This window comes from Silene latifolia, chromosome 6 (assembly GCF_048544455.1).
Source record: "Silene latifolia isolate original U9 population chromosome 6, ASM4854445v1, whole genome shotgun sequence".
Lineage (NCBI taxonomy): Eukaryota > Viridiplantae > Streptophyta > Magnoliopsida > Caryophyllales > Caryophyllaceae > Silene > Silene latifolia.
This window is the reverse complement of record NC_133531.1, coordinates 5,131,084-5,156,405: the sequence shown is the minus strand read 5'-3', so window position 1 is coordinate 5,156,405 and position 25,322 is coordinate 5,131,084. Positions and strand designations below refer to the sequence as shown.

General features: G+C 35.3%; 2 protein-coding genes across 3 annotated transcripts; both read left to right on the top strand.

Moving 5' to 3' along the window:
* The first annotated feature begins 214 nt into the window (after positions 1 to 214).
* LOC141586111 (ferric reduction oxidase 2-like) lies at positions 215 to 5,966 on the top strand. Its single transcript, XM_074407243.1, has 7 exons — positions 215 to 466; positions 708 to 813; positions 1,199 to 1,384; positions 1,503 to 1,737; positions 2,790 to 3,358; positions 4,263 to 4,969; positions 5,564 to 5,966. Exons 1-7 carry the CDS (start codon positions 316 to 318, stop codon positions 5,701 to 5,703), a joined length of 2,094 nt encoding a protein of 697 aa, XP_074263344.1. The 5' UTR covers positions 215 to 315; the 3' UTR covers positions 5,704 to 5,966.
* Positions 5,967 to 10,836: 4,870 nt separating this feature from the next.
* LOC141586110 (uncharacterized) lies at positions 10,837 to 20,331 on the top strand. Of its 2 annotated transcripts, none has more exons than XM_074407241.1 (14): positions 10,837 to 11,120; positions 12,394 to 12,452; positions 12,812 to 12,920; positions 13,056 to 13,165; positions 13,245 to 13,313; positions 14,433 to 15,017; positions 15,621 to 16,150; positions 16,250 to 16,314; positions 17,055 to 17,134; positions 17,369 to 17,473; positions 18,316 to 18,455; positions 18,545 to 18,673; positions 19,252 to 19,404; positions 19,884 to 20,331. In XM_074407241.1, the coding sequence occupies exons 1-14, from the start codon at positions 10,940 to 10,942 to the stop codon at positions 20,026 to 20,028; spliced, it is 2,460 nt and encodes an 819-aa protein (XP_074263342.1). In that variant the 5' UTR covers positions 10,837 to 10,939; the 3' UTR covers positions 20,029 to 20,331. The 2 variants fall into 2 exon arrangements, with proteins under 2 accessions (XP_074263342.1, XP_074263343.1); XM_074407242.1 differs by having other exon boundaries at positions 11,106 to 11,895; positions 12,196 to 12,452.
* The last annotated feature ends 4,991 nt before the right edge of the window (positions 20,332 to 25,322 follow it).

Here is a 25,322-nt window from a genome sequence, read left to right as displayed (position 1 = left end):
GTAATGGAGTATGTAAGTAAGCTAGCTTGTCCATTAAAATGATCCGACTCTATACAAAAACATAAGAAAGGGTGATATTGAGTCTCGATACCTCTGAGTAACGCCATATCTAACGTACTTAAATATTTTAATAGAAACTTGTCATAAAATATTGTTACCTTTAATTCTGTATATCCCGCCCTCTATCCCTATATAAGTGGATCTTTTGTGCAACTTTCTAGGCACAACAAAATCAAGTAACAAACACATACACACAAAACCTTAAAATTGTGTAAAATTTGAAGGAAAAAAAAAAGAGCAACATATACAAATACAATGGGTGCAAGAAAGGCGATCATGGCGACCGTTGTATTAGTAATGTTAGGTTACTTAATTATGTGGATTATTATGCCTACTAATCTTTATAGATACAATTGGACACCCAAAATTAAAGCTAAGATGACTTCTACTTACTTTGGTACTCAAGGTATGTATTTTCATCTTCAAATTTCGATTTTGTTTGTTGTATAACGACCTTATAATGCTTATATGTGCATGTTATTTGTTGCTATTGTTTAACGAACTTAATAAAAGTTGGAAAATTTTAAGGAAGACTAACCGATAATTTAAGTTTATGAGTTTGAGTAGTAGCCTAGGATACTAATTATGAGTTATATTATTACCTCTGATCTGTTTATTCATTTGTTTACCTTTGATTAATTTTACAGCTCAGTCGATTTTGATTTATACGTTCCCCATGATCCTGGTCGCGGTTTTGGGGTCCGTGTATCTTCATTTGGGAAAACAGCCTCATGGTGAATACGGAGTGATCAGGTAATTAAGGACTACGTACTCAAGTCCATCTCCTCTTTGAATATCTCATTGAGTGATGGAGTCCGTCTCATTCAACTAGTTATTTACGTTTCATAACTAAAATATTTTTTACAAAAGAATAAAAACGTAAACACCTAGTTAAATGAAAGGGTTCGGAGCTAGAATGTGTTATTGTACAGTTTTTTTTTTTTTTTTTTTTTTTTAAGTTTAAGTAGATGTAAAATTCTACTAACATACACTATATAAACCTAGTTTTTATTCTATGTTCTTATTATCTTATTGTATTGTAATGATGATAACATAATATTAACGCTTTTAATAGTGTTTAGAAAACGGATACGTTCATCTTAAGAAAGATAATTGATTTATGTTTTGGACGTAACAGGAACGCTAAAAAGAGTAGCAAAATGGCCATATGGAGAAGACCAGTGATAGTAAAAGGACCCTTAGGAATAGTGACAGGGATAGAATTGTCATTTCTCATAATGTTCGTAGCTCTACTCGCTTGGTCCTTGTCGACCTTCTTGCATGTTGGTTACGGTCGTCTCGCTCCTGACGTCGGTGAAAAAAGGTGAATTATTATCACTAAATTTCATTTATAAATAAAATCGATTCAAATCATTTAAATTCGATAAATTTAGGCTGAAATCGGTGTTTTATTAGGAAATAATTTATGTACATGCATGCAGGTGGCTAGCAAAGTGGGAGGCGACGGTATTTAGGCTAGGGCTTACCGGAAACATATGTTTGGCGTTACTATTTTATCCGGTAACAAGAGGTTCGACAATATTACAAATGTTTGGGTTAACTTCAGAAGCAAGTATCAAGTATCATATGTGGCTTGGTAACACCCTTATGGCATTTTTCACTTGTCATGGCCTTGGTTATCTCTTATTCTGGGCCGTCTCTGGTCAAATCTCCGAGGTACTTTACTTTTTACGATAATTTATCTCTTATTTGAAATAAGGCTGTTATAAATATATACGAATATTTATGTACAGTTTAAGATAAATAACACGTAACTGTCAAAAAATGATTTAAAAACCGTCTTAGAGTTCTCAGAACCACAAGATATTATAAAATCTCACAATTTTCAGATAAGGTTATTATCATTAAATGAGGTGTATCAGTTCTTAGTATAAATATAAAGTTTTTATTATGAAGTGTTTGTCCTGGAGTGACATCACGAGCTAAAAACAATACTCCGTACTTTTCATGTCCGAATAAATAGTTTTCTTTTACTTATCTGATAATAGAAAAATAAAGCAAACGTAAACTATTTATTCAGTCGGTGGGAATAAATATATGTCTAAATCAGTAAAGGTATGTATGTCACTCCTATAATATTGCGACGTGGATGGTGATTGTCATTTTACTCATTTAAATTCCTCAACTATTATAAGATGTGACCGTTATGGAACTTCAACTGATTTTTAATTGTTGGCGCCGAAATAATACTCGTATTTTTTAAATAGATCGAAGAGCAATTTCTGTGGTTTATTTTTAAAGAGAACTAACACTAACACACCCATTTTAGACTTCTAAAAGTGCAACATTCACCCTTTTGGAATCCTAAAAATTGAAACTAGTGGTCCATTTTTAATACAAATATATATAAATAAGTTCTTTTTTCAACTTGCTAGTGTAAAATGATACGATGATTATATATACGGTTATACAAAGTATAAAACAACTAAGTAAACTGACTTGGTTGACGAAGTCATTTGAGTATAATTATCAATGTTTTTAAAACATATCAATTTGAACCGCCATGGTTTACTTTCGTAATTTAACTAAAATACATCTCGCTAAACTAACCTAAATCGAGACAAAATTTAAACCGAGACAAAACAACTATATATGTTCGAATTCAAACATAGTTAAATATAAATATTTTTCTATTACATATTCATGGTCAAAGTTTTACAACTTTGACGTTAAAAAGTCAAATTGACATATTACGATGTTTTATACAGGCACTAAAATGGGAGAAAGTAGGTGTTTCAAATGTAGCAGGGGAGATAGCTTTACTATCAGGCTTAATCCTATGGATAGCAACATTCCCTCGAATTCGACGAAAAATGTTCGAAGTCTTCTTCTACACACACCATCTCTACATAATCTTCATGCTATTCTTTTTCCTACATGTTGGCATTTCCTACGCTTTCTACATGCTTCCAGGAATCTACCTCTTCATCATTGACCGTTACTTACGATTTCTTCAGTCGAGACAACGCGTTCGTTTGCTTTCTGCTCGGGTTTTGTCTTGTCAAGCAATTGAGCTTAATTTCGCTAAGAACCCGAGTTTGAGTTATAATCCTACAAGCAATATTTTTATTAATATTCCCGCGGTTTCTAAGCTTCAATGGCATCCTTTTACTATTACTTCTAGTAGTAATTTGGAGAGTGATAGGCTTAGTGTTATGATCAAGGTTGGTGGGAATTGGAGTAGGAAGCTTTATGATGTCGTCTCGAGTTCGTCTGTCGATCGCCTTGAAGTCTCTGTTGAAGGTCCTTATGGCCCTGCTTCTAACCATTTCCTAAGGTTTGTCATCATAAACTTGCCTCACATTTGTGTTTTTAGTACTCTTCCCGTGCAATATATGCACGGTATTTTATAAAATTTTACTTTTTTTTTAGTATATTTCGTATTATTTATGGATTTTAAATTGACAATTCACTTATTTTTTATGTTTCTCATCACTTTATTTTGATTTGAGCAATAAAGATTAAAATTGAAAAAAGTCATAAAATGAGTATTTTAATGAAAATTTCTTTTTACCAAGAAATTAATGATGTTATTTTAGAATATTTTTACTATTAACATTTTTTGTGCAACTTCTATCATCAAAAGTAAATGAATTTTCATCGTACAATTATTTTTTTTTAAAAAAGTATACAGTTTTTTTATCATATAATAATGGAGATAAATTTATGTAGAATGTGAAATAATATAGAATGTTTTAAATATTAAATTTATTAAAAGATTGTGCCATTAATCGCCTACCATACCTATAATATATGCTAAAAATAATACGCTTTATTTTAGTAAATATGATTTAGGCGGGAAAAATGAGTTTCACCTATTCTTTTAGTAAACAGGCAATTAGTTACGTTAAATTTCAGCAAATGTCAACTAGCTTAATTGTAGGATCGTGAGAGCTGGTGCTCATGACCTAAATTCAAATCCCGTTAGCATCCCAATTCCTGCTAATGTAAATGTCATCATATTCTCGATATTGATCTGAATTCTATGTGGTAACAGCCAGGGGCGAGGCCACACTCGGCTTCGGTGTAGCAGCCGCTACACCAAAAACAAAAAATTCAGTTAGAATCTCGTGCTTTGCTACACCAATATTTACTGTTTTCACACTAATTATATACACTTTACCTTGAGTTTATATTTTGCTACACCAAAATTATAATTCTGGCCTCGCCTCTGGTAACAGGTACGAAACATTGGTGATGGTATGTGGAGGAAGCGGAATAACACCATTCATCTCCATCATTCGCGATCTTCTCTACGCAAGCTCAACTCTCAAGTCTCAGATGCCGAAAGTCCTTCTCATTTCATCATTCAAAAACTCATCAGAACTATCCATCTTAAACCTCTTACTCCCACTCTCAAGCACAAGTTACGACATTTCAAGGCTAGACTTACAAATCAAGGCCTATGTAACAAAACAAAAACACGAATCCCTAGACCACCTGACCCAACCGCAATGCACATGGTTCAAGCCGCATGTTAGTGACGCGCCCATCTCCCCAAGCGTAGGCCAGAACGGACATCTATGGCTCGGAGCAATAATCGCGTCATCTTTCATTAGTTTCCTTATTTTCATGGGAATTCTTACAAGATACGTAATTTACCCTATCGACCATAACACGAATAAGATATTCTCAACTGCGGAAAGGACGATTTTGTACCTGTTGATACTATGTATTTGCATAGCAATAACGTCGAGTTTTGCTGTGGTTTGGAATAAGAAAAGTAATGGCACGGAAACCAAGCAGATAGTTAACTTAGAAGGGGTAACTCCACAAGCCACGCCTGGGTCACAGTACTATAATGCTGACAGAGAACTTGAGAGCCTTCCTCTTCAGTCTGTTTTCGAGTCTACTGAAGTTCACTATGGCGAAAGGCCTAACCTTAAGCGTAAGCCTGTTTATCGAAAACTCTTGAATTATTATTATATCAAAAGTAGTAGACCTGACAAAACTGACCAACTCATATTACTCGGAACTGTATCTAATAATGACCTGAATCTGTAATGGCTAATGACCCATCACTACAAGAATTCTTGTTTCGGGCCACTAAACAAGGCGACTGCTGGAAATAGTCGCCAGTGACCTGAATCTGTAATGGCTAATCACTACAAGAATTCTTGTTTCAGGCTACTAAACAAGGCGACTGCTCAAAATAGTCGCCAATTTGGCAACTACAAAAAAAATCAGGCTATTGAAGTCAGTCGCCAATTTTCTTATTTGGCGACTGTTTAGTCAGCCGCCAATTTTAGGGACTGAAATCAGTCGCCCGTATTCCATTTGGCAACTAATGCCTGCGACTGGGTTTGGGCGACCATTTACAGTCGCCAATTTTGATTTGGCGACTGTTTGTAAGCAGTCGCCAATTGAAGTCGCCCGAAACAGGAATTCTTGTAGTGCATCTCGACTAACCCATTTGTCGGATCTAATTAAAAAGTATAATAGCGAAGCTAAAGCGGAATTAATTTGTTTTGTATTATTGCAGGTTTGTTGTTTGATCTAAAGGAGTCTAATGTAGGAGTCCTAGCATGTGGTCCGAAAGGACTGAGGCACGAGGTTGCAGCTATATGTGGATCTGGTTTAGCAGACAATCTGCATTTTGAATCAATCAGTTTCACCTGGTGATTGATACTTACATTTCCGTCTCGAAATTACCTGATTGACTACTGAAGGTTTATATAAGGCCTGAAATTCTCAACTTGGAGCTTGTACTGTTTTTTGGGTTAATATTTGTCGGACACCCATCGGCCATAACGTATCTGATGTGGTGCGACGAGCTGATTTTCAGAATTTACGATTCTCGTTTTGTTTTTCCGATTCCTGAAACTATACTCCCCTGTGTATATGAGTTGTGAAGTAATTGCGTGTGAAAGGGTATACAAGTGTGATTTGCTGTATAAGAATTTCTAATCAATATTTGTGAATGTTGAAATTGCCATGGATTTACAGTTTTTACCGGATTCATAAACTCAACAATGTTTTTCGACAAATTTACTAGATCAAACAATCCAAGGTATAACAGGGCGGCGTACCAATGACAGTAAAACAGGAACTGGCGCAAATGCAGTGGCATGACAGTAGTTAAATAAGAATGAAAAACAAACTGTATCTACCTGCATGTAAAATGTTCAGTTCTTTCTTCGGCGGGTGGCAGCAAGGGGGGAAACCGGAAGCAAACCACTGCGAAAAACTTGAAATAATGTAAACATCAGTCAAGTCAAGTACAGTCACTGGGTGATTGTTTATATAACCTGGAAAAAAGAAAGCCCTCGTGATACGGAGTAAAATCGTTGTTGTGTTTATAAGGCGCGCGTCTTTTCTTTACGTTGTACGCGTCCTGACCACCTGTCATCGACGCATCTGGCACCTTTATAAACTGAGACCAAAAGGATCGAGTCTGGATTGGGAGAATCACTATCAAAAGTTAACGTTTAAACAGTTGATTGAGATTCAATCAATGATTTAACATTTTAATACGTCCTTTCAACCTTTTCGGGCTTCAAGAATAACAAGTCTCTTAAGAGACGCATACAATCTCAAAGTTTATTAAAACCATATTAGCATAAGATAACCGATTAACCGTCTCTATTATGCTAATTAATTTGCGAAAAGATGAGAAACCAAAAACAAGAGCCCATTTTCTCTCCATTTCCTAAAAAGAAATGGAGAGGCAAGTTCTTATTAACGGTCCGGATCGTATTTTGACAATATCTAACGGTTCTAAATTTACGCATAAAAATAAAGGAGAATGAGGATGAAAGGGAAAATATTATTTAATGAGATTGTGAGAAGAAATGGAAAGAATCCATTTCCCAAATGAATTTTTTCTTAACATAGTAAACAAACAAAGTCGTGACATGGACCGCGCAATTAAGCACTTGGACTAAATTGACACAACAATTTTGAGTAGTGACCCACAAAATCACTGGTTTTAGTCTAGTGCGTACACTTGTTCACTATGAAAGTGCAGAAATGTAGTCCACTTCCAAGAATTATGACACCTCCTTTCCCTGTAGACTTCTGTATTAAGGCATTTGGTTGTACGTGACAAAAGTTTTACACCAAATCTCATTGAAAACGGCACGTATCCGTCACTTTGGAGTGACGGATACCATTTTCTCTCACAAATGACCCAAATAGAGGAGAGGGGGAAGCACATGGAGGTGCCCCCACCTTGCCCCCCTATCCGTTTTGTGAGTGGCATTACCCGTCACTTGCTCCGACCCGTCTTCAACAAGACTAACTGAAAGTTTTATGTCCGGTTTTCGGTGCATAAAAAATTCATTTTTGGTTTTTGATTCGGTTTGATTCGGTCTTGGATTGATGCTCAATCCTAAATTCGAGTAGTAAGAGATCTTATTTTGATTCTCACCCGCAATATAAGACCATCCCCAAGCAAGGTCAATTGCTAGGTCATGACCTTGCTTGGTCACACTAATCACTAATTAACCAAAAAAATTTGGTGACCTTTGGAAAGAGGAGGTCAATTTGTGACCTTAGGAGGTCAATTTGTGACCTTTGGTGGAGTAAATTGACCCAACTCATGACCTATAGGTGGCGATATGTGATTGGTTGACAATATTAATAATTAATAAAAATATATATATATGAAAATGTGATATAATGTGAAGAGATTTAATTGGTTGGAAAGTAAAAAATGATTGGGTTGATGACCTAGGTCGTGACCTTCTGCTTGGGAGGGTAAAAGTAGATCAAGATAAATAAAGTGGATTAAGAGTAAAACCGAGTCGCGACCTAATTAGCGCGACCTTTGCTTGGGGATGGTCTAAGTGAACTCATTTAAACAAAAAAAAATAGTATTATTCTCTCTGTTCCGATCAATAATTTACAATTACTTTATACATGACTATTGAAGTAAGGAGAGAGAAATGAATTTATGATTATTAAAAAAAAATCAAAAACAACTTGAAATGACGAGGAAATGTAATAATCTTCACTCCCTACCTACATGGGTTGGCACAAATTGGTAAAAAAAGTTGGAGGTTGTGGACAAATTGGTAAAAAAAGTTCCACTTTGGACAAACACAAATTGGTAAAAAATAAACAAAGAGGTGGACAAATACACCAAAATAGTGACAATCCCACTAATTAATGTGTGCTTAAAAATTCAATTTCTTGACTGTATACTCCTTCGCGTGGCTCCGTTATCATTTGCGTTTTACGCGTTTGTCAATCCTCACTTTTTTTCGTTAATAGCTTTAGTTACGTATTTCTAAAAAATTTAAAATTTCGATCATACACTCATTAAGACAAAGCAAACAAAATACGACCATGCAAATTATTAGTATGTCTAATGAATGAGAAATATTGTTTTCGTGTTTGAAATATTTTGACTCGTGTATAATCATGACTTGACCTCGTTACGTATTACTAGCTCGATATATATTCTCGTCTCGTCTGACTCGTATTTACCAACCATACTTTCACCGATTTCTATCGATCGAACTCAAATCTAATACATAGGTATGTTTACCCCGTCTAATTCTTCATAATTCTTACACCAAAACTAAATTACCGCAAAAAATAAATAAAAAATATATGTGGTAAAATTAATTGACAAAACAAGTTTATTTTCAATTGCCCTTATTTTTATTTATTTTGAGTGAAATTAGCTTAATTAGCCACTTTTAATTAATTAGTGATGAGAAACTTCATTTATCCACTCAAATGGCAAATTTAGGAGTATTTGTCCAATTCTTTATTTCTTTTTACCAATTTGTCCAAAGTAGAACTTTTTTTACCAATTTGTCCACAACCCCCAACTTTTTTTACCAATTTGTCTACTAGTAACTAGTAAGGATTGCATGGGCCCGGAGGGATTCAACCCCCTCGTCATCAAAAAAAAAACGGATATTTCCCATGGTACCCTCGAACTTTGGCAGATTACACATGGTACCCCTCATTTTAAGTTTCTACATGTGGTACCCATGTATTTACATTTTTCTTTCCCAATATACCCTTGCCAGACTTCTGTTATCACGCCGTTACTATTATTCACTTGTGACTCTTTTTTTTGTTATTTAAATCCTTATTTTATCTAACAAACACATCTCAAGCCTAATCTCACTCATCCTCTCTACCACCATCACCAACACTACCACCACACCATCACCACCAAACTCCGACAACGACCACTCCCCCACCCTTATTTCCGCCCTAGTTCAATCCGATTCTCGCCCTATACCTCGCCTAAATCAACCCTATACATAGCCACCAAACACCATAAATCTGCCCTGAATAACCGATTAACTTCAAAGCCCAAAAAATGGCCTTCACACAAACACATTCCAGCGGCAAAACCACCGTGTTTCAAACCCACATTGGCCCCCTTCAACGCGCCTCATACAACCCTTCGAGCCACCGGCACAACCGTCTCCCTTTCTGCTCTCATACAGCCACCAGATCTGCCTCACCATCTTCCCACAACCAGCTTTAAACACCCCTCACCACACGCCCAAAACAACCCCACATTTTCACCCTTTTTCGGGCTTTGAAGTTGAATTGGCGGGTTTAGGGTAGATTTAGGTTGTTTGATTGGTGGTTGTGTATGGGGCTGATTAGGGTGAGGTATATGGCTGGAATGGGTTTGAACTAGAGCGGGAATAAGGGTGGGAGAGTGGTGGTTGTCAGAGTTTGGTGGTGGTGGTGGTAGTGGTAGAGGGGATGAGTGAGATTTAGGCATTTAGGCTTGAAGTGTGTTTTGTTAGATTTAATAAGGATTTAGATAACAAAAAAAGGAGTCATTAGTCAATAATAGTAACGGTGTTATGACGGAAATCTGCCAAGGGTATTTTGGGAAAGAAAAACGTAAATACAGGGGTACCACATGTAGAAACTTAAAAAGAGGGGTACCATGTGTAATCTGCCAAAGTTCGAGGGTACCATGGGAAATATCCGAAAAAAAAAAAAAAAAAAAAACTAGTAAGGAAAGTATAAACTATTGACTGATATACCTTTGATAGGAAAGTATAAACTATTAACCGGCAGGGGCATGGAGAGAGTACTATATTGGAAATAATTGCTAAACCAAGTCGGGTTTCCGTCTTACTAGACTTCCTAATGTCTCACACTTCGTAATGTGAATATTGCATTTTCGAATCAGATTAGGAAACCAGATCTCTTACATTAGTACAAATAGACATCCGTATTTGAAAAAATACGTCTATATATATTTCAACACAAATTCTCATTTAAGATGGGTATATTCATCTTAAGCTTGAGACGGATCAAATATTACACATAGGACATAAGTAGAATGTATTAAGAATGACAAAAAATGTGTCCCATATATACAAATAAAGTGATATTTAACCCGTTTAATTCTTAAGACGTCTTAAGTAAGACCTGATTTGATTATTAGTTTCAACTTTCCATAAAACATAAATTCTTCACACTACCAATTTTATAATCTAATTTTTTCTTCCTAAATTCCCTCAAACAAGTCCACCAAATACTCATAGAAAATTCAACAACCTCAATTTTCTCCTAATTTAATTACTACTACTCCCTCCATTTTTTAATATATGACGTTTTGCTTTTTCGAGGCGAACCATTGACTTTAATATTTACAAAAATATATTTGGTAAAAAATTATAAAAATTATACCATTAAATTCCTTATGAAAAATTCTTTCATATGAGTATACATATCACTATATTTAAGCATATAATTTGAGAGATATTGAAGAGAGAAGTGTGTGTCTCGAAATGTGAGAAAGTCATATATAGAAAAATAGAGGGAGTACTAATCTCTACTTAACAATTTGAACTTCACTAAAACACTCCCTCACATAATAAACCCTCTTCTTTCTCTTTAAACTGATTGCAGAAATTAATGAAACATGGTTAAACATGTGAATTTCAGATGGTTTTATGTTAATTTATGTTTAATATTAATATTATTTCTGGGTTCCTATGATTTTTGTATAGGGGACCCACTTCCTCCTTATAATTCACTAACAATTTCCAGCTTCAATTACCCTCATACTAAGCTTAACCCTTTTGAATGGCGTTACATTAGAGGTTTGATTATTCTACCCTTTTTTGTTTCGTAAATAGTTGTGTAAGGCGGTCTTATACAAGTTTATTGTAAAACGGGTTACTCCCTTCGTCCCAGTTATTTGTTTACCTTGGGAACTTTTACACTAATATGGGCATGACTTTCTTGTGATTTGGATCCGTTTTATACAATATTTGTGTAAAATTGCCTTTTAGAGGACTATTTTTGTTTATGTTTATATGAGATTGTTTGAGTTATAGCATGATTATGTCTTTTTTTTGAGTGTGTTGTTAATTAAGTTGTAATTGTAATTGATGTTTATGGTTAAAGTGAAAAAGATTAATGCTTTTTAAAGTTTGTGATGTTCTTTTCAGTTTAAAGTGATGGGATCATGTGTTTTTGTTGAGTGTATGTATTGCATGGAGTTGGGGAGGAGAAATGAAAGAGGTATTAGGAATTTAGGATGGGGAAACCCGAACCGCCATTGGTTAAATCAGTTTGCTGTTAACTTGTTTTGATACTCTAAAAAAGGGATTCTGCTAATAAAAAAAAAAAGGATTTTGCAAATACATTGATGGCTTCCCTATGAAGTTGCTATCTTGAGGTGTTTTTTGTTGAGTTGTCGACAGCAGACCCGTAAAGCAGGTGTGGCAAACTGTCGACAAGTTAAGTGAAGTTTCATCCTAAAACGGTTGGTGATCTGTGCAGACACTTAAGAAACCTCGATAATTTTGAATTACCTAAAATTGTAATATTGTAATATGTGCTGAGTTTTCGAGTAGAAACAGAAGATTAAGGGTGTGTTTGGATAGTAAAAGTGGAGGGAAGGAGAGGGGAGGTGGAAGGAGGGAAGGGAAAGGGAGAGAAGGGAAGGGGAGGGGGAATGGGGTGTGGATGTTTGGATACAATTTCCCTCCAAATCTTGGCTATTGTGGAGAGATTTTGACTAGGTTTGGAGGAGGGAAATTGGATCCCTTCAAATCTCTCACCCTCCATTTTCCTCCACCCCCATTTGCTATCCAAACAAGGGATTTTAAATCACTACTCTCCCTCCCTTTCTTTTCCCTCCAATTCCTTCAATCCAAACACACCCTAAAGCTCTCATCTTTTGTTTAGAATGAAGCACTGGATGTAGTCTCAATAGTACTCAATTCTTGATAAAAATGCATATGTTCCGAGTGGAATGGTACCCTGTTGTTAGTAGGCTACTAAAGCAGGCTAAAGGGCTAGTACATCAGTACATGAACATATATCTTTTTCCAGGTTGGCAATTCTTACTGATTTTTTGTTTTGCAGTCGATTTGCCACCATGGTTCTCTTCACTGTCTCTTGCATTGGAGTCAGACGTCGACCTTGTAAGTATGTAGAGTACTGTAAGTCTGCTATGACGCAAGCTCTCTGATTTTGCTCTTTTTGTCGGATCTTGGAAGATAATTCATTTGAACAGTTACGTACTGGACTACTGGTCATGACTTATGACTGTATAAGAAATTTGATCCTTGTCTCTTTGAAGTTTGAATGTGACGAGTTTGTGAGATTTTGAAGTATCCTAGGTTCCTCAAGGAGATGACCCTTAATCTTCAAAGCCCTAACATAATTTAACCACAGACAATAGTTACTGGTCTGACCCGAGTTTTGTAATTGATTATGAGATGTGAATAGTTTGTATGTTAGTACTCACTAATTAACAATACTCCGCGCATAACTTTTGCAGACCCCCAGAGAGGTGGAAAAGATTTCTAAGGAGAAGCTGCCACTTGTATGCTTTAGGGATGGAAGTCTTCCATTGCCAGATTTCCCAAAGAATGCCGTAGACCACTTAGGTGAAGGCCTGCTATTCAATGCATTTACTATAGTTATTGTCCTTTTCGTCTGTTTATGGAGTGCTACAAATTGCCGTCGGCTTGTATCTTTTTTCCATTTGTGTTGAAGGTTTGGCAAATGATATCCTGGTACAGATTTGAGTTATTTTTCTAATGAGACGGTAAGAACTATTGAAGGCCGGGAAGACGCCGAGCGTTGCTACCCTTTGCAGAAACAAATATTCTTGAAGCTGACAAACGAACAGGTTTTAAGATCTTGAGCTTTGATGTGTAAGCATATAAATTCTAGACTTATCACTCTGACCTTTTAGTCTGTTTTTGCAGATAACCCCTGGTGTCTGGTTTGTCGGAGTTTTCAACGGAGTAGGTGCTATGAGGACTCAAGCAAAGATGGTAAGTAAATATGCTGGATTGAATGCTTATTTTATTCAGAGTTCTCTTTGAGTTTTCTCTAAAGTCTAACTCTATAGAAGAATTTGAGGGGAAAAGGGATGGAAGGGAAAATGGATCCTTCCATTCCTTCCTATAAGGCAAATCAAAATCTCTTCATCCATTCCTCCCCACCTTCCCTTCCCTCCTATCCCCTCCCGTCCCCTTTTTTACCCAAGCATACCCTTTTATATGGACCTTGAGCCATTAAGGTAGAATTAGTGGTGTCTCCAACTCTCTCCAGAGTTAGTTGGCTAATCATACTCACTTTCCCATCGTTGATAATCATTATGTTAACATACGTGTATGGTCTATTCATTGTTGTTTACTCATGCATTCATGCTGCTTTTCATTGTCCCAATTTTACAAAAGCCGCAATCATTGCTTGCTTCTTTTTCTGGATCTTATTCACGGCCAGTGTTCACCGGAACGGCTAAACCAACAAGGTTATGTTTTCTGAAAGCTGCATATGATTTATGTTGCTATATCTTATGAATAACAAAATCTAAGATGTGTAAATGTGCAAAACAATTATGTCCTGGTATCCTTAAATTATTACGTGACGATTATAAAACCCTTATATAATAGATGTATGACTAATCAGCTACCCTGCTAAAAATATTATTTGAATTAAGATAATAATCTCGAATTAGAAGAATTCTACGCTATAAACACTAACCATACGAAAAACATGAACATCTAGAAAATTAAGACTTGAGCCATCTGGAAATTTGAGGCTACTCATGATTTAATTTCTGGTGTATAGCAGCATTCATTGTTTCTGTGGCTTTCTTTTTTCTACGGGTTTCTTACATAGACGGTCTCACGCATGCAAGTATGACAGCAACCCAAATACTCCATATTCATTTGCCACAGTCCGACCTTTTTTGTGAGAGAGATTTTGAATTTATGAGGCAGCAACCCAAATACTCCATATTCATTTGCCACACTCCATATCATTAATAGGTTGATCTCTCACGTAAGACCGTCTTATGTAGTTATTTATGGGTTTCTTATTATCATATTGGAAAAAACGTACTCCGTGGCAAAATCTTCTAGCAATTTATACTCCTCTGTATACAGGTTAGTCGAGGAACTCCAGTCTCCTTCTCTGCAAATGTGAGTGTAGAAGGATGTGTGCTGGCAAACTTGTGGGGACAGTTTTGTAACCAGAGCATCACAGCACTTTCATGTTCTGAATCTCATTCTAATTATAATTCTCCTTCGGATTCCTCAATCCGGGTTGTAGATGATGTAGCTTGTAGAAGTTCTGTTCAAGATTCTTGCCTTGGAAACAATAATACGATAGTATATTCCTTGGAAGTTATTGGCACGCCAGATCACATGTCCATCTCAGCTACCGACATTAATCTGAATGGAACTGTAAAAGTTGGTCAGTACGGTTTAATGAGTTATGCTCGTTATGGTGCAATTGCTCTGGCGGCCATACATGACTATTCTGGTGACCTGAGTAAAGGCCCTCTAGTGATCCCATTACCAAAGATGGGAACTTGGTATATCACTATTCTCCTTTTTAATACAACCAAAGGATTGGATGGTCTTCAGGATAATTCTGCAACGGTTTGCTATTCCCTAGATTGGCAGGTGTCTAAATGCCCTTTTGGAAAAGCGGGGCCTAACTGTTCTTCAAACTTATACACTCTTCAGGTTGGGATTCTATTCTCTTGTACTTATTATCAGTGTTACCATTGTCCATTTTACAGCAATGCTTGCATGAGTATGGGCTCTATTCGGTTTATTTTCATTTACGCATGCTTTTGAAATTACTCCTTTTATTCATTTGGAATTCACTACATTTTCCCGTCACATATTTTTCGTCTCCAACAATCTTGTGCCGAAAGCAAATGTAGAGAAAACAGGTGAAAGGACTAGTAGTTGATAACTTAATGCTCCATCTAATTCACTGATATCTTCCTGCGCTATACGTACAAGAGTTAAGAAGTATGTATTGAAATACCGATGTTCCTATTTTTGTTCTTCTTTTTTGCATATCAAGGAGGAATATAATGTATTGGTCCGTAGGGAGAAGAAAAGAACAAAAATACAAGTATTGGTACTGCAATTCCACTTCTTAGTTTTGTGTAAATACAAAAGTGGAAGGTATTTATGAATTCGTAATTTACACATGGTGTCTCAGTGGTTTGTGCTGATTTTTCAAATTTACTCTTAAGTCTTAATCTATCACATTGACTTATAGTACATTCTATCATTTGAGGAATAATTTTCTAATGGACTGAGAGTTGTTTACAGACAGTGCCGAGGCAAAATCCATTTCCATTTGAATCTTATTATGTGCCACCGGATGGAGATGTGCGATCAGGGAACTTTCCTCTTGAACCCCTTTTAACCAACTCTTCATTGGAAGGCATGTTAGGAGAAACTTGGACTTACTTCGTATTAGACATTCCTCGTGGTGCCGCTGGAGGAAACCTGCACTTCAAATTAATATCTGACAAAAAAGTTGGCTTTGAGATATATTTGAGATATGGCAGCCTTCCGTCTGTTAATGTACGGGATTACTACTATATTAATTCGACCAACAACAGTGATGGCACAAGTTTTTTTGACCTTTCTAATTCAACCAAAAATCCGGTTGATTTCTATATCTTATATGCCCAAGAAGGAACCTGGAGTTTTGGCCTGAAGCATCTGTATTCGACTGATACTGCACCCTTTGAGCAGGCAAAAATGTCTGTTTCACTGGAAAGGTGTCCTAAGGGATGCTCTGGTCATGGTTCATGCCAAAATTTTGTTGATGAAAGTGGCTTGACGATATACAGGTAAATGCAGTAGTTGCCTTATTTACTTTCCGTTTGTAATTTTGAGTATCTTCTCATTTGTTATATTATCCATTCTAATTGATTACTTGCATTTCTTAGCTTTTGTACCTGTGACAAGACACATGGAGGAATTGATTGCAGCATTGAACTTGTAACACAACAGGGTATACATTTAATCTACCTTTTAATTTATGTCACTTCGACACCTTACTTCGACTGCATGTCGCATTTCCGATACTCCAACATTCTGAGACGGCGTGACAATTTGACATCTCAGCTTGGTCCAAAAACATGTTTTTATTTCACAAAGTAGTCATGTTCAGCACACCGACACCATGTCTTGTCCAACCCTTGCAGCCGAGTCGTATTAATATAGCCATTCATAATAAAACAAGATGTCTCTGCAATTTTGCATCCTAGGCCTTGTTTTAAACCTTCTTCCGTAGAGTGACCGTACAGCTAAGTTTTTCTTCATTTTTATCCTGATGTGAGCTTGAACTTTCAATTTCAATTTTATCCATTGCTTATAACCAGAGATGAATCCTGCAAGTTACATAAAGCTTGTAACCCATGGAGAATCCCTAATTTTGCAAGTTCCTCTCTAATGCTTATTTATATGAATGTTCAGTCGGCATTACATAAAAAAGTTGATGTTTGGTATTCTCCATCATTTTAAGACATAGCAAATGGTGATTCTGTGTGCTATTTTGAGAAATTATGTGTTGCATATGTCATTATGTCAATTGATCAGTTGAAAGAATTTAATTCTTATTATGATATCCCAACTGAAGTAGATTACCATGAGAAATTATGTGTTGCATATGTCATTATTTCTTGGTAGAAGGAAATGAGTTTGATGTGGATACATTTTGGGGCACGCAATATTAACGTTAGACTGGTGCAGGTCACAAATGGCAGTCGATTTCGCTTATTGCATCAAATGCTGCTGCCATCCTTCCTGCATATTGGGCTCTCCGGAAGAAGGCAAGTCCGAGATATGGACACATGTCAGTCTGACTGATACAACCACCATAGAGACCTTGTTAATATTGGGCTGATATTATGGAATAATATACCTTTCTCTCATATTTCAAGAAATTATATACTGAGCTAGTCATATACGAAGTATACAATAATATACTCCATATTAGATTCTCAAAATTTTCAAAAGAATGGCTATATTTCTGCGCACATAATTAAATCAATTTGTTGCTGCAGGCATATGCAGAGTGGGTTATCTATACGTCAAGTGGAATTTCTAGCGCGCTTTATCACGCTTGTGATGTGGGAGCTTGGTGTGTATTAAAGTTTACTGTCTTACAAGTAAGCAGTGGCTGGCCCTGAAAATTTGGTTTCTGATGCCCCCTTGAAAATATTAAGTTATTACCAATGTTGTCAGGATCGGGATTCTACCTTGAATCGATGGGGAGGGTAGAATCGAATCGGTAGAATCGGATCGTATAATCGTAAGATTCTACAAATTCACTAAATATAGTTTTTTATTTGGTAAAAATACATAATTGAATATCAAAACACTTATTTATACCCAAAATATTGATAATTAATTAGTTTAGTATTATTTCATGAACATGTTTCTATAAATGACATGAAATTTGGATTTTACGATGTCGTTATATAAAAATTTATTTTAATATGTTTACTATGGAGTTGGATCGTAGGATCGTAAGATCGTAGAATCGTATTATGATCCTACCTCTAGAAAATTTCAAATAAATAGGATCGTAAGATTCTACAAACATGATAGAATCGTAGGATCTGGGATCGGACAAACATTTTTGGATCGTAAAATCGTAGAATCATAGGATCGAATCGAGATTCTGACAACAATGGTTATTACAAAAGATATACTACTGCTCCGTAGATTATAAATACTTGTATCACAAAAAATGTAAAGTTGGACAAAAACGATTTGTTGATTTTCGTTGTCCATCTACATAGATTCGCCAGTGCACATAAGAGAGTACTCTTATTTCTATGTAATAGTCATGTGACAGTAAGCATAAGCTACCAGTATTTTACTATGTTTCTGGGTCAGGATACTGTTGCTGCCTGGTTTAATGCTTTTCTTGCAGAACTGGAGTTGATAGTTTACATATGTCGAGAATTGCCCTCTATTAACCTGGTAATTTACTGTGTGGTAACAGTTCATGGATTTTTGGCTGTCTTTCATGGCGGTGATCAGTACATTTGTGTACTTGACTGCTATTGACGAAGCTTCAAAGAGGACGATTCATGCAGCTCTATCAATTCTAACAGCCTTAATGGCTATAACTGGAGCTACCAGGTAGAAAAAAAAAAGGATTAAAAAATAAATCCAAGTAAGATACACGTAAGTGCATACGTATTCTGACATCGCTGAACATTGTATTGCAGGTCAGCAAATCTATGGCTGGTGATTGTGATCGGGGCCACGGGTTTGCTTATTGGTTGGCTCATAGAGTTTTCTACTAAATACAGATCTCTTTCATTCTCGACAGGATTCTGCTTGAGTGCACTTTACAGGTGATTGACATTCAATATCTTGAACTTCATCTCCTTTCATATGTATGGGAGAGAATTGTTTTTTGTTCTTGTAAAGGGACCCAAAAACAACTTTTTGAGGACGAGGGGTTTTGATTTTTGAATCCCGATTGAGTATGTACCCACGCAATTTTTTTAATTTTTACTGATACATACTGGTATAATATATACGAGTAGTATATATGGAATGGAGCAGAATCAATGCAATTTTCGACATAATTACTGTTGTGGTTCATGCGCAAACTGCCTGTGTGTTGTTAACAACGGGGATAGGCTACATACATCCGACTCACTACCCTACCCTACCCTGTTATTTACAGGAGCCCTTGAGAAATTAGTGTAATATTGTTATATGATATACTCCGTACTATTAAGTACCCGATTTTGGGTGTATGATATGTAGACTACTATATTTTTGTCATGGTTATATGCTTCTTAGAGTTCGGTCATTGTAATCTCATGTTTATATTAGGTAGATTAATATTAATATTAAATGATTTTTGGTTTAATACGTGTTATACTTGGTCGAGTTGACTTATACTTCGCTTTGTTAATTTCAGTTGGGACACGATAAGAACATCACTTCACAATGTAATCAAGCTGCTCAGGGAACGATTTCGCTGGGGATTTATGCTTGGTGGTTTTATTGCACTGTCAATGGCTGCCATTAGCTGGAAACTTGAAACCAGCATAAATTATTGGATTTGGCACAGGTATTCCTCCCCTGACGATGCATACTGCATAGTGCTGCCTTTTATTTCACGCCTTCCCAGCAAAAAGCACCAACGAAAATATTAATAAAACACTTCACTAATGAGGGACTTGAGTTTTCACTAAAAAAATACTCCTTAATCTTTTGGTTTCACTGATCTCGCTAAAATTTCACCGAGTAACCCCGAGGTTTGACCTATTATCATTTTTGGTGACGGGTACCGTAAAATCACCAAATATTTCATCCAAATAACAACTATTTTTAAGCATAATGAACAATTTTTTGCACTAGTTTTGCTAGTCGGGCTTCTAGTGCAACTTAGTCGACTAGCTTGTGGATAATAACTCAAACCTATCGCAATTTGAAATTAATGAAGCCTCCGAACACCAAATTGAATTAACTCAAACCTCGGAAAGTAAAATAAAAAGTTTTACATCATTTTTAAATACTGACTTTTTGGTGCTAAACCTTGTCTTGCAGCATTTGGCATGTTAGCATATATACATCTTCGTTCCTCTTTCTATGTTCGAAGGTTATACCTTCCACGACAAACACTGACAACCAGAGACCACAAACTGGAAACTATGAACTGAGTCGACAGGATTCAATTTCACATAGCGTCTAACAATAGGGCATTATTCCGAGCCTTTGAAGGGGAGGCCGGAGTTGGCACATGGACATCGGATAAGAGAAGTGTAAATAATTTTGTAATGTACAGAGCAGAGCACATTGATGAACGGTAGCATCTTTAGCCTTTTTATTACCGTTTAAACCTAGGAATGGAGTATGAAAAGGCGGAGGCTTAAGAGTCTATAGTAGGTTCGTATTCTTGGTGAATCTCGTGTAATTGCACTTGGTACGGCATAGAACTACAAACAATAGAAAATAAATCATCTAATTATTGTATAAATCTTACAGTTTGTGTTAATGCATAAATGTATTTCAAACCTAACGCGTGAATGGCGGCCCTTCATAATCTTAGGTGGCTCTAACTCTGATAACCGGTCAGCTACCTCTCAGTTACCTTTTTTTTTTCTTTTTTTCTTTTTTTTTTCTGAAGTGTTAATGTTTTGTATACTTCTCTCATGTAAGGCTGTCTCGCACGAGTCATTTACTCTTGTCATCTTATATGTGGCTTGATGGTAAGTAAGTACAACGGTCAATGGTCTTACACCGAGATTAACAAATAAAGATCCGAGTCATGAGGTACTGTGACTTGGGTTTTTACCCGTTTGTGTAAGAAATAGATCGTTTGAGGTGTACGGATGCCTGAAATTTAAAATGTAAGGTGTAGATTTGCGGTAGGGTGACACGTGGAGAACATAGATTGGTAATGATAAAAAGTACCGTTTAAAAAATGGCGGGAAATGAAAATATACAAAGAACAATTGGTCTCCCTTGTGACGGGTTACCATTTGTGGCGGATATTTTGTGAGATAAAATGGTAACAAAATGGGTTAGTGGAGAAAGGGGACCACATGAATAGTGTTGCAGAGAGAGAAAAAGTGGGTACATTGTGAGGTAAAGTGGTATCCGTCACAAGCTTGTGACGGATATGTCATGTCTTCAATGAGAATTTGTGTACAAAGAATATGATATGTGAGTTGCTTTCGGTTAAAGGGAATGTGGAGTCTTTTGTCAACAGAGGTATTTTGTTTTGCACTTTTGCAGGGATGCCCAGATTTTGTTGGGGTAACTAGACTATTAGATTCGTGATGATCAATTTGGACTTAGATTCCTACGTCCAATTCTTTTTTCACAAATTCCCGTCGTAAACGAACACTATCTGTCTAAAGTTGAAAATGGATAGTGTCTCTCTCACAAAATGTAAGTGGGTGGAAAATAGATACCCCACTTGTCCTTCCACTTGCATTTTGTAAAAGGACCACTACCCGTCTTCAGCTTTAGATGGATAGTGGTCGTCTACAATGAGACGAAGTGTACTTTTTTAAAGGTCATTTTAATTAATCATACGATATATTATATACGACTATATGAGTACGGGTATCTGTCTTGGTGGCTTTTAACAAAGAGGTCGATAAACCAGAGTAATATACTCCGTAAATATAAATAAGATTTTTCTAACATGTGCCCTTAGTTAATAAGTTAAGTATGGAAAGATTTTCAACATTATACCACTAATTATGGTAAATATGTGTTTTATCTCTAATTTGTCATGATATATTCCCAACAAACCTTCCCTAATTAGCTTATTATCATGTGCCCTTAGGGCAATCCGATATAAATATTAGGGTAATGAAATCTGAAATTTTAGGTGTTTCAGTCATAGATTACATTAGTATCTCATCTCGAACATTAATTTTTGTATTGTTACGTATACTCACGCAATTAATCATAAAATCTGAAAAAGATAGTCTAATCTAACATCAAATTATCAAGATATTATTAGCTATGAGACTCATAAAATGTCTTTGATGATGTTTATTTGGAGTATCAAAGTTGTCCTTTTTGATAATGACATTTAACAGATACTTTGAACTATTAAATAGTTAATACTACTCGTGATATTTCAATTAGGTATTGATTCATAACTTATGAAATTGATCAAAGATTCTAATTGGATTCAAATATATGCATGTCATTTTTGTAATGTTTAAGTTACATTTGTATATTATAATGGTGTTAGAAAGAAGCACGCAATTGTTTTCCAACTCGATAAGAAATAGAGTAGGTATTCCTTAGATGGTATGTCCGTTTTAAGATTCAAATGGGTTAAATAACGTCCATATGCCATATGTATAGACGAGGACAAACTTTTTATTATTTTCAATTAGACCTGGCAAAACTGACCTGGCCCGAACCCGCCCCGTACCCGACCTAAGGACCTGCATCTGAACCGAAACCCCAATAGACCCGAACTTATTTAACGCGACTCGAATGTTTATTATCGGAAACTGATTGTTATCCCCAAATAACTTGAAAACAACCAACCTGTAAATGACCAGACACGGCCTGAATTCTTGCAAACCTGATCAACCCGAACCCGAATTGACCCCAACCCAACCCGTTTTCCAAGTCTAATTTCAATGTGTTTTGCTTGTCTTATACTTCTACTTCTATATCTTATTTGAGTAGTCTTAAGTTTAAACTAATTTGTCCTTTTATTTGTACTATTGATAAGAAATAATGTTGTATAGAACATAAATAATTAATGATTGGACAAATTTATGACACTAGCTAGCAGCCAATTATTATCTTACAACGTATAAGTATGTTTGTATTATTGTCTTACTTATTATGTTTTGTTTTCCTTATTTAGATTATAATATTTTCCTGGTGCTTATCATTTGATTTGTCATTTTCTTAATATAGTCCACAAAATCAATCATAAATTGTGGGTTATCCAAATGGTGGAAACTTATTGAATTCGATATGATTGAGGATTTGACCTGTTCACAAATGAAAAAAAAAACATTTTTTTAAAAGAAAAACAGGTTCTTATATTTCAGAATGTAAGGATACGTACCAAAAGTGTATGAAAAGAATTCGGTAGTGCATGCAAAAGATTATTTAGCAATAACTGTGTAATTTAAGCTCCCTAATATTTTATTAATTTTTATTTTTATTTTTGAACTTTATTATGTTTTAAAAACAATATTTTAGGTGACACTTGACTTTTTTTTGTTGAACCAAAGAAAGCTATCAAATGCTCTAGTCTTCTTAACAACGAAAAATATGATATTTTAAGTAAAATCTTTGAATTTTTAGAAGTTTACCGTATTATGATAAATTAAAAGTTTGCCGCCCTTATAATTTTTGCCATTACCCTAAGTACTAAAAGCCTGCATATTATTATGTCGTTTTTCGTAATTGACATACTAATTAAACTTAAGACGAATTAAGGGGGTGTTTGGTAAACAGTAGATTGGTGAATTTTTAGCATATTCAAGCCTTTTAGCATGTTTGACTCACCAATCTACTAATTTACGTGTTTGGTAAATGGTATATTGAAACGGTAGATTGAAGAAATCTACTGTTTTCTAATATGCTGCTCCACCCAGCATATTCATATTAGTAGATTGGGAAAATTGAATCTGTCAACCATTTACATATAGATACAACAATCTATTAACCTAAATCCGATAATTACCAAACACTTTTATTAAATCTGCTAATTGAAACATACTGGTCAAATCTGTCAATCCAATCTGTCATTTATAATTTGCTTGATTAATCTACTTCTGCTATTATTAATCTGCTGAGTACCAAACAGGGCCTAAATATATACCAAATTAAATGGCAAGTTGTCTAGAAAATGACAAATGTTTTGTTTCTATTTGAAGTTAGAACTATGTACTCCCTCTATCCTAATAAATCACATTTACTTTATTCAATTAGTCTCACTATAGACAGATATATCCGTTTAAAGTCCGTCTAAAGTGAAAGACGGGTCAAATATGCTTAAAGTGGTGACATTTTTTGGGTCACACCATGCAAGTTGTTGCTTATCTTATGCTTAAAGTGGATTGATATTTGGCCCGTTTATAACTATACTATATATTGATATCTCCCGTCTATAATGAGAATTTGTGTACTTTATTATGTGAAGGGAAATAGAGCAAACGTATACTATTGATTGATTAGGACGGAGGAAATAGTAGTATTGGAAGAATACTTCGTTTTAAGCAAGACTTAACTGAGTCAAACTATTATATACGAGTATATTTAGAGGTGTTCAAATGCGGGTTTGGGCCGGATATGGGCCGAGCTCATGTTACATTTTTGGCCCACGGACAAACGGGTTAGCGGTTTGGGACGAATTAGTGGGTCGGACCTTTATATTTTTCTTAAAATCCCTTATCCATACGCGCTTATTTAACGGGCGGGGGATGGATCAGGCCAAATGAACGGAACCACCTATAAAGAGGTATAGAGTATATGCTAGTTGAGCATCGAGGAAAAGGAAATTGAACCAAAAAATCAAATTAAAGAAGAACAAAAAGGTCATACTAAAGGCGTGCCAAAAACATGTTAGGTTGCGTGTAATAGCACCTTAAACACGAAGTTTGAGTAATAAAGTTACAAAGCATAGCATTTATACCCAACAAAAATATTAACTTAACAAGTAGGAAAACGAAAAAGATTGGAAAAATGTACTCCGTAAATACTTTTCTACACCATCCAATGTATTTCAAATTGGTATAAATTATAATCTATGGGCACGAATACGATTGAATTTCCTTACCGAAGTTTAATTACCCGAAATATAAGGTTAAGTCGAAACAATCTCTTATTCATCCACAATCGAAAAAAGGCATTAAGGTTAATAACACCAAAATTGATTATCTTTTAGAATATGAGAATTCTGGATCGATACTTTTATTCACAATAGTATATTGTTATTATTTGCAATCATTGTTAAAAATACCTGACATGTTTTATGTGACGCTTTGACATAACACTCAAAGTGTAACTTTTAATCAAATAACAATAACTTAAGTGAGATTATTATAAAATACAAATCAATAAAAAAAAATCCAGCAACATACTTAATCAATGTCTATGAATACATATATACTATGATTTCATACTAGGCTAGCTACAGTAGTAAACAAAAATTTCATGATACTCGAAATTTTGTCAAAGTATTGAGCCATTTCACATAATACTCCGTAGCTAATATACTATACGATAAATTGCAAAAAAGTTTTTCATTATAAAGATACCGAGTTATCTTTATAGCTCACTTTAGAGCTTAATTCTCAACGTTATTTCCACAACCGATTATATATTCATTTTTTTTTTTTTTGTAATTAACTTAATATAAATTATTTATCTTATTTGTTATTAGGAGTATATTCTCATTAATTAAATTTTAAATATGGAGTATTATATCACCATAATAATTAATACATGCATAAAATGGTCCTATAGTATGAATTGAAACAGTGGAAGTAA

What these genes read in the sequence shown, in the direction of transcription:
- LOC141586111 (XM_074407243.1), top strand. Translation starts at nt 316, where the DNA reads ATGGGTGCAAGAAAGGCGATCATGGCGACCGTTGTATTAGTAATGTTA. An exon ending in TCTCTGGTCAAATCTCCGAG is followed by an intron (nt 1,738 to 2,789) that starts GTACTTTACTTT and finishes TGTTTTATACAG; the next exon opens with GCACTAAAATGGGAGAAAGT. An exon ending in CGAAAGGCCTAACCTTAAGC is followed by an intron (nt 4,970 to 5,563) that starts GTAAGCCTGTTT and finishes GTATTATTGCAG; the next exon opens with GTTTGTTGTTTGATCTAAAG.
- LOC141586110 (XM_074407241.1), top strand. Translation starts at nt 10,940, where the DNA reads ATGGTTAAACATGTGAATTTCAGATGGTTTTATGTTAATTTATGTTTA. An exon ending in TGAAGCTGACAAACGAACAG is followed by an intron (nt 13,166 to 13,244) that starts GTTTTAAGATCT and finishes CTGTTTTTGCAG; the next exon opens with ATAACCCCTGGTGTCTGGTT. An exon ending in TGCTTGAGTGCACTTTACAG is followed by an intron (nt 18,674 to 19,251) that starts GTGATTGACATT and finishes TGTTAATTTCAG; the next exon opens with TTGGGACACGATAAGAACAT.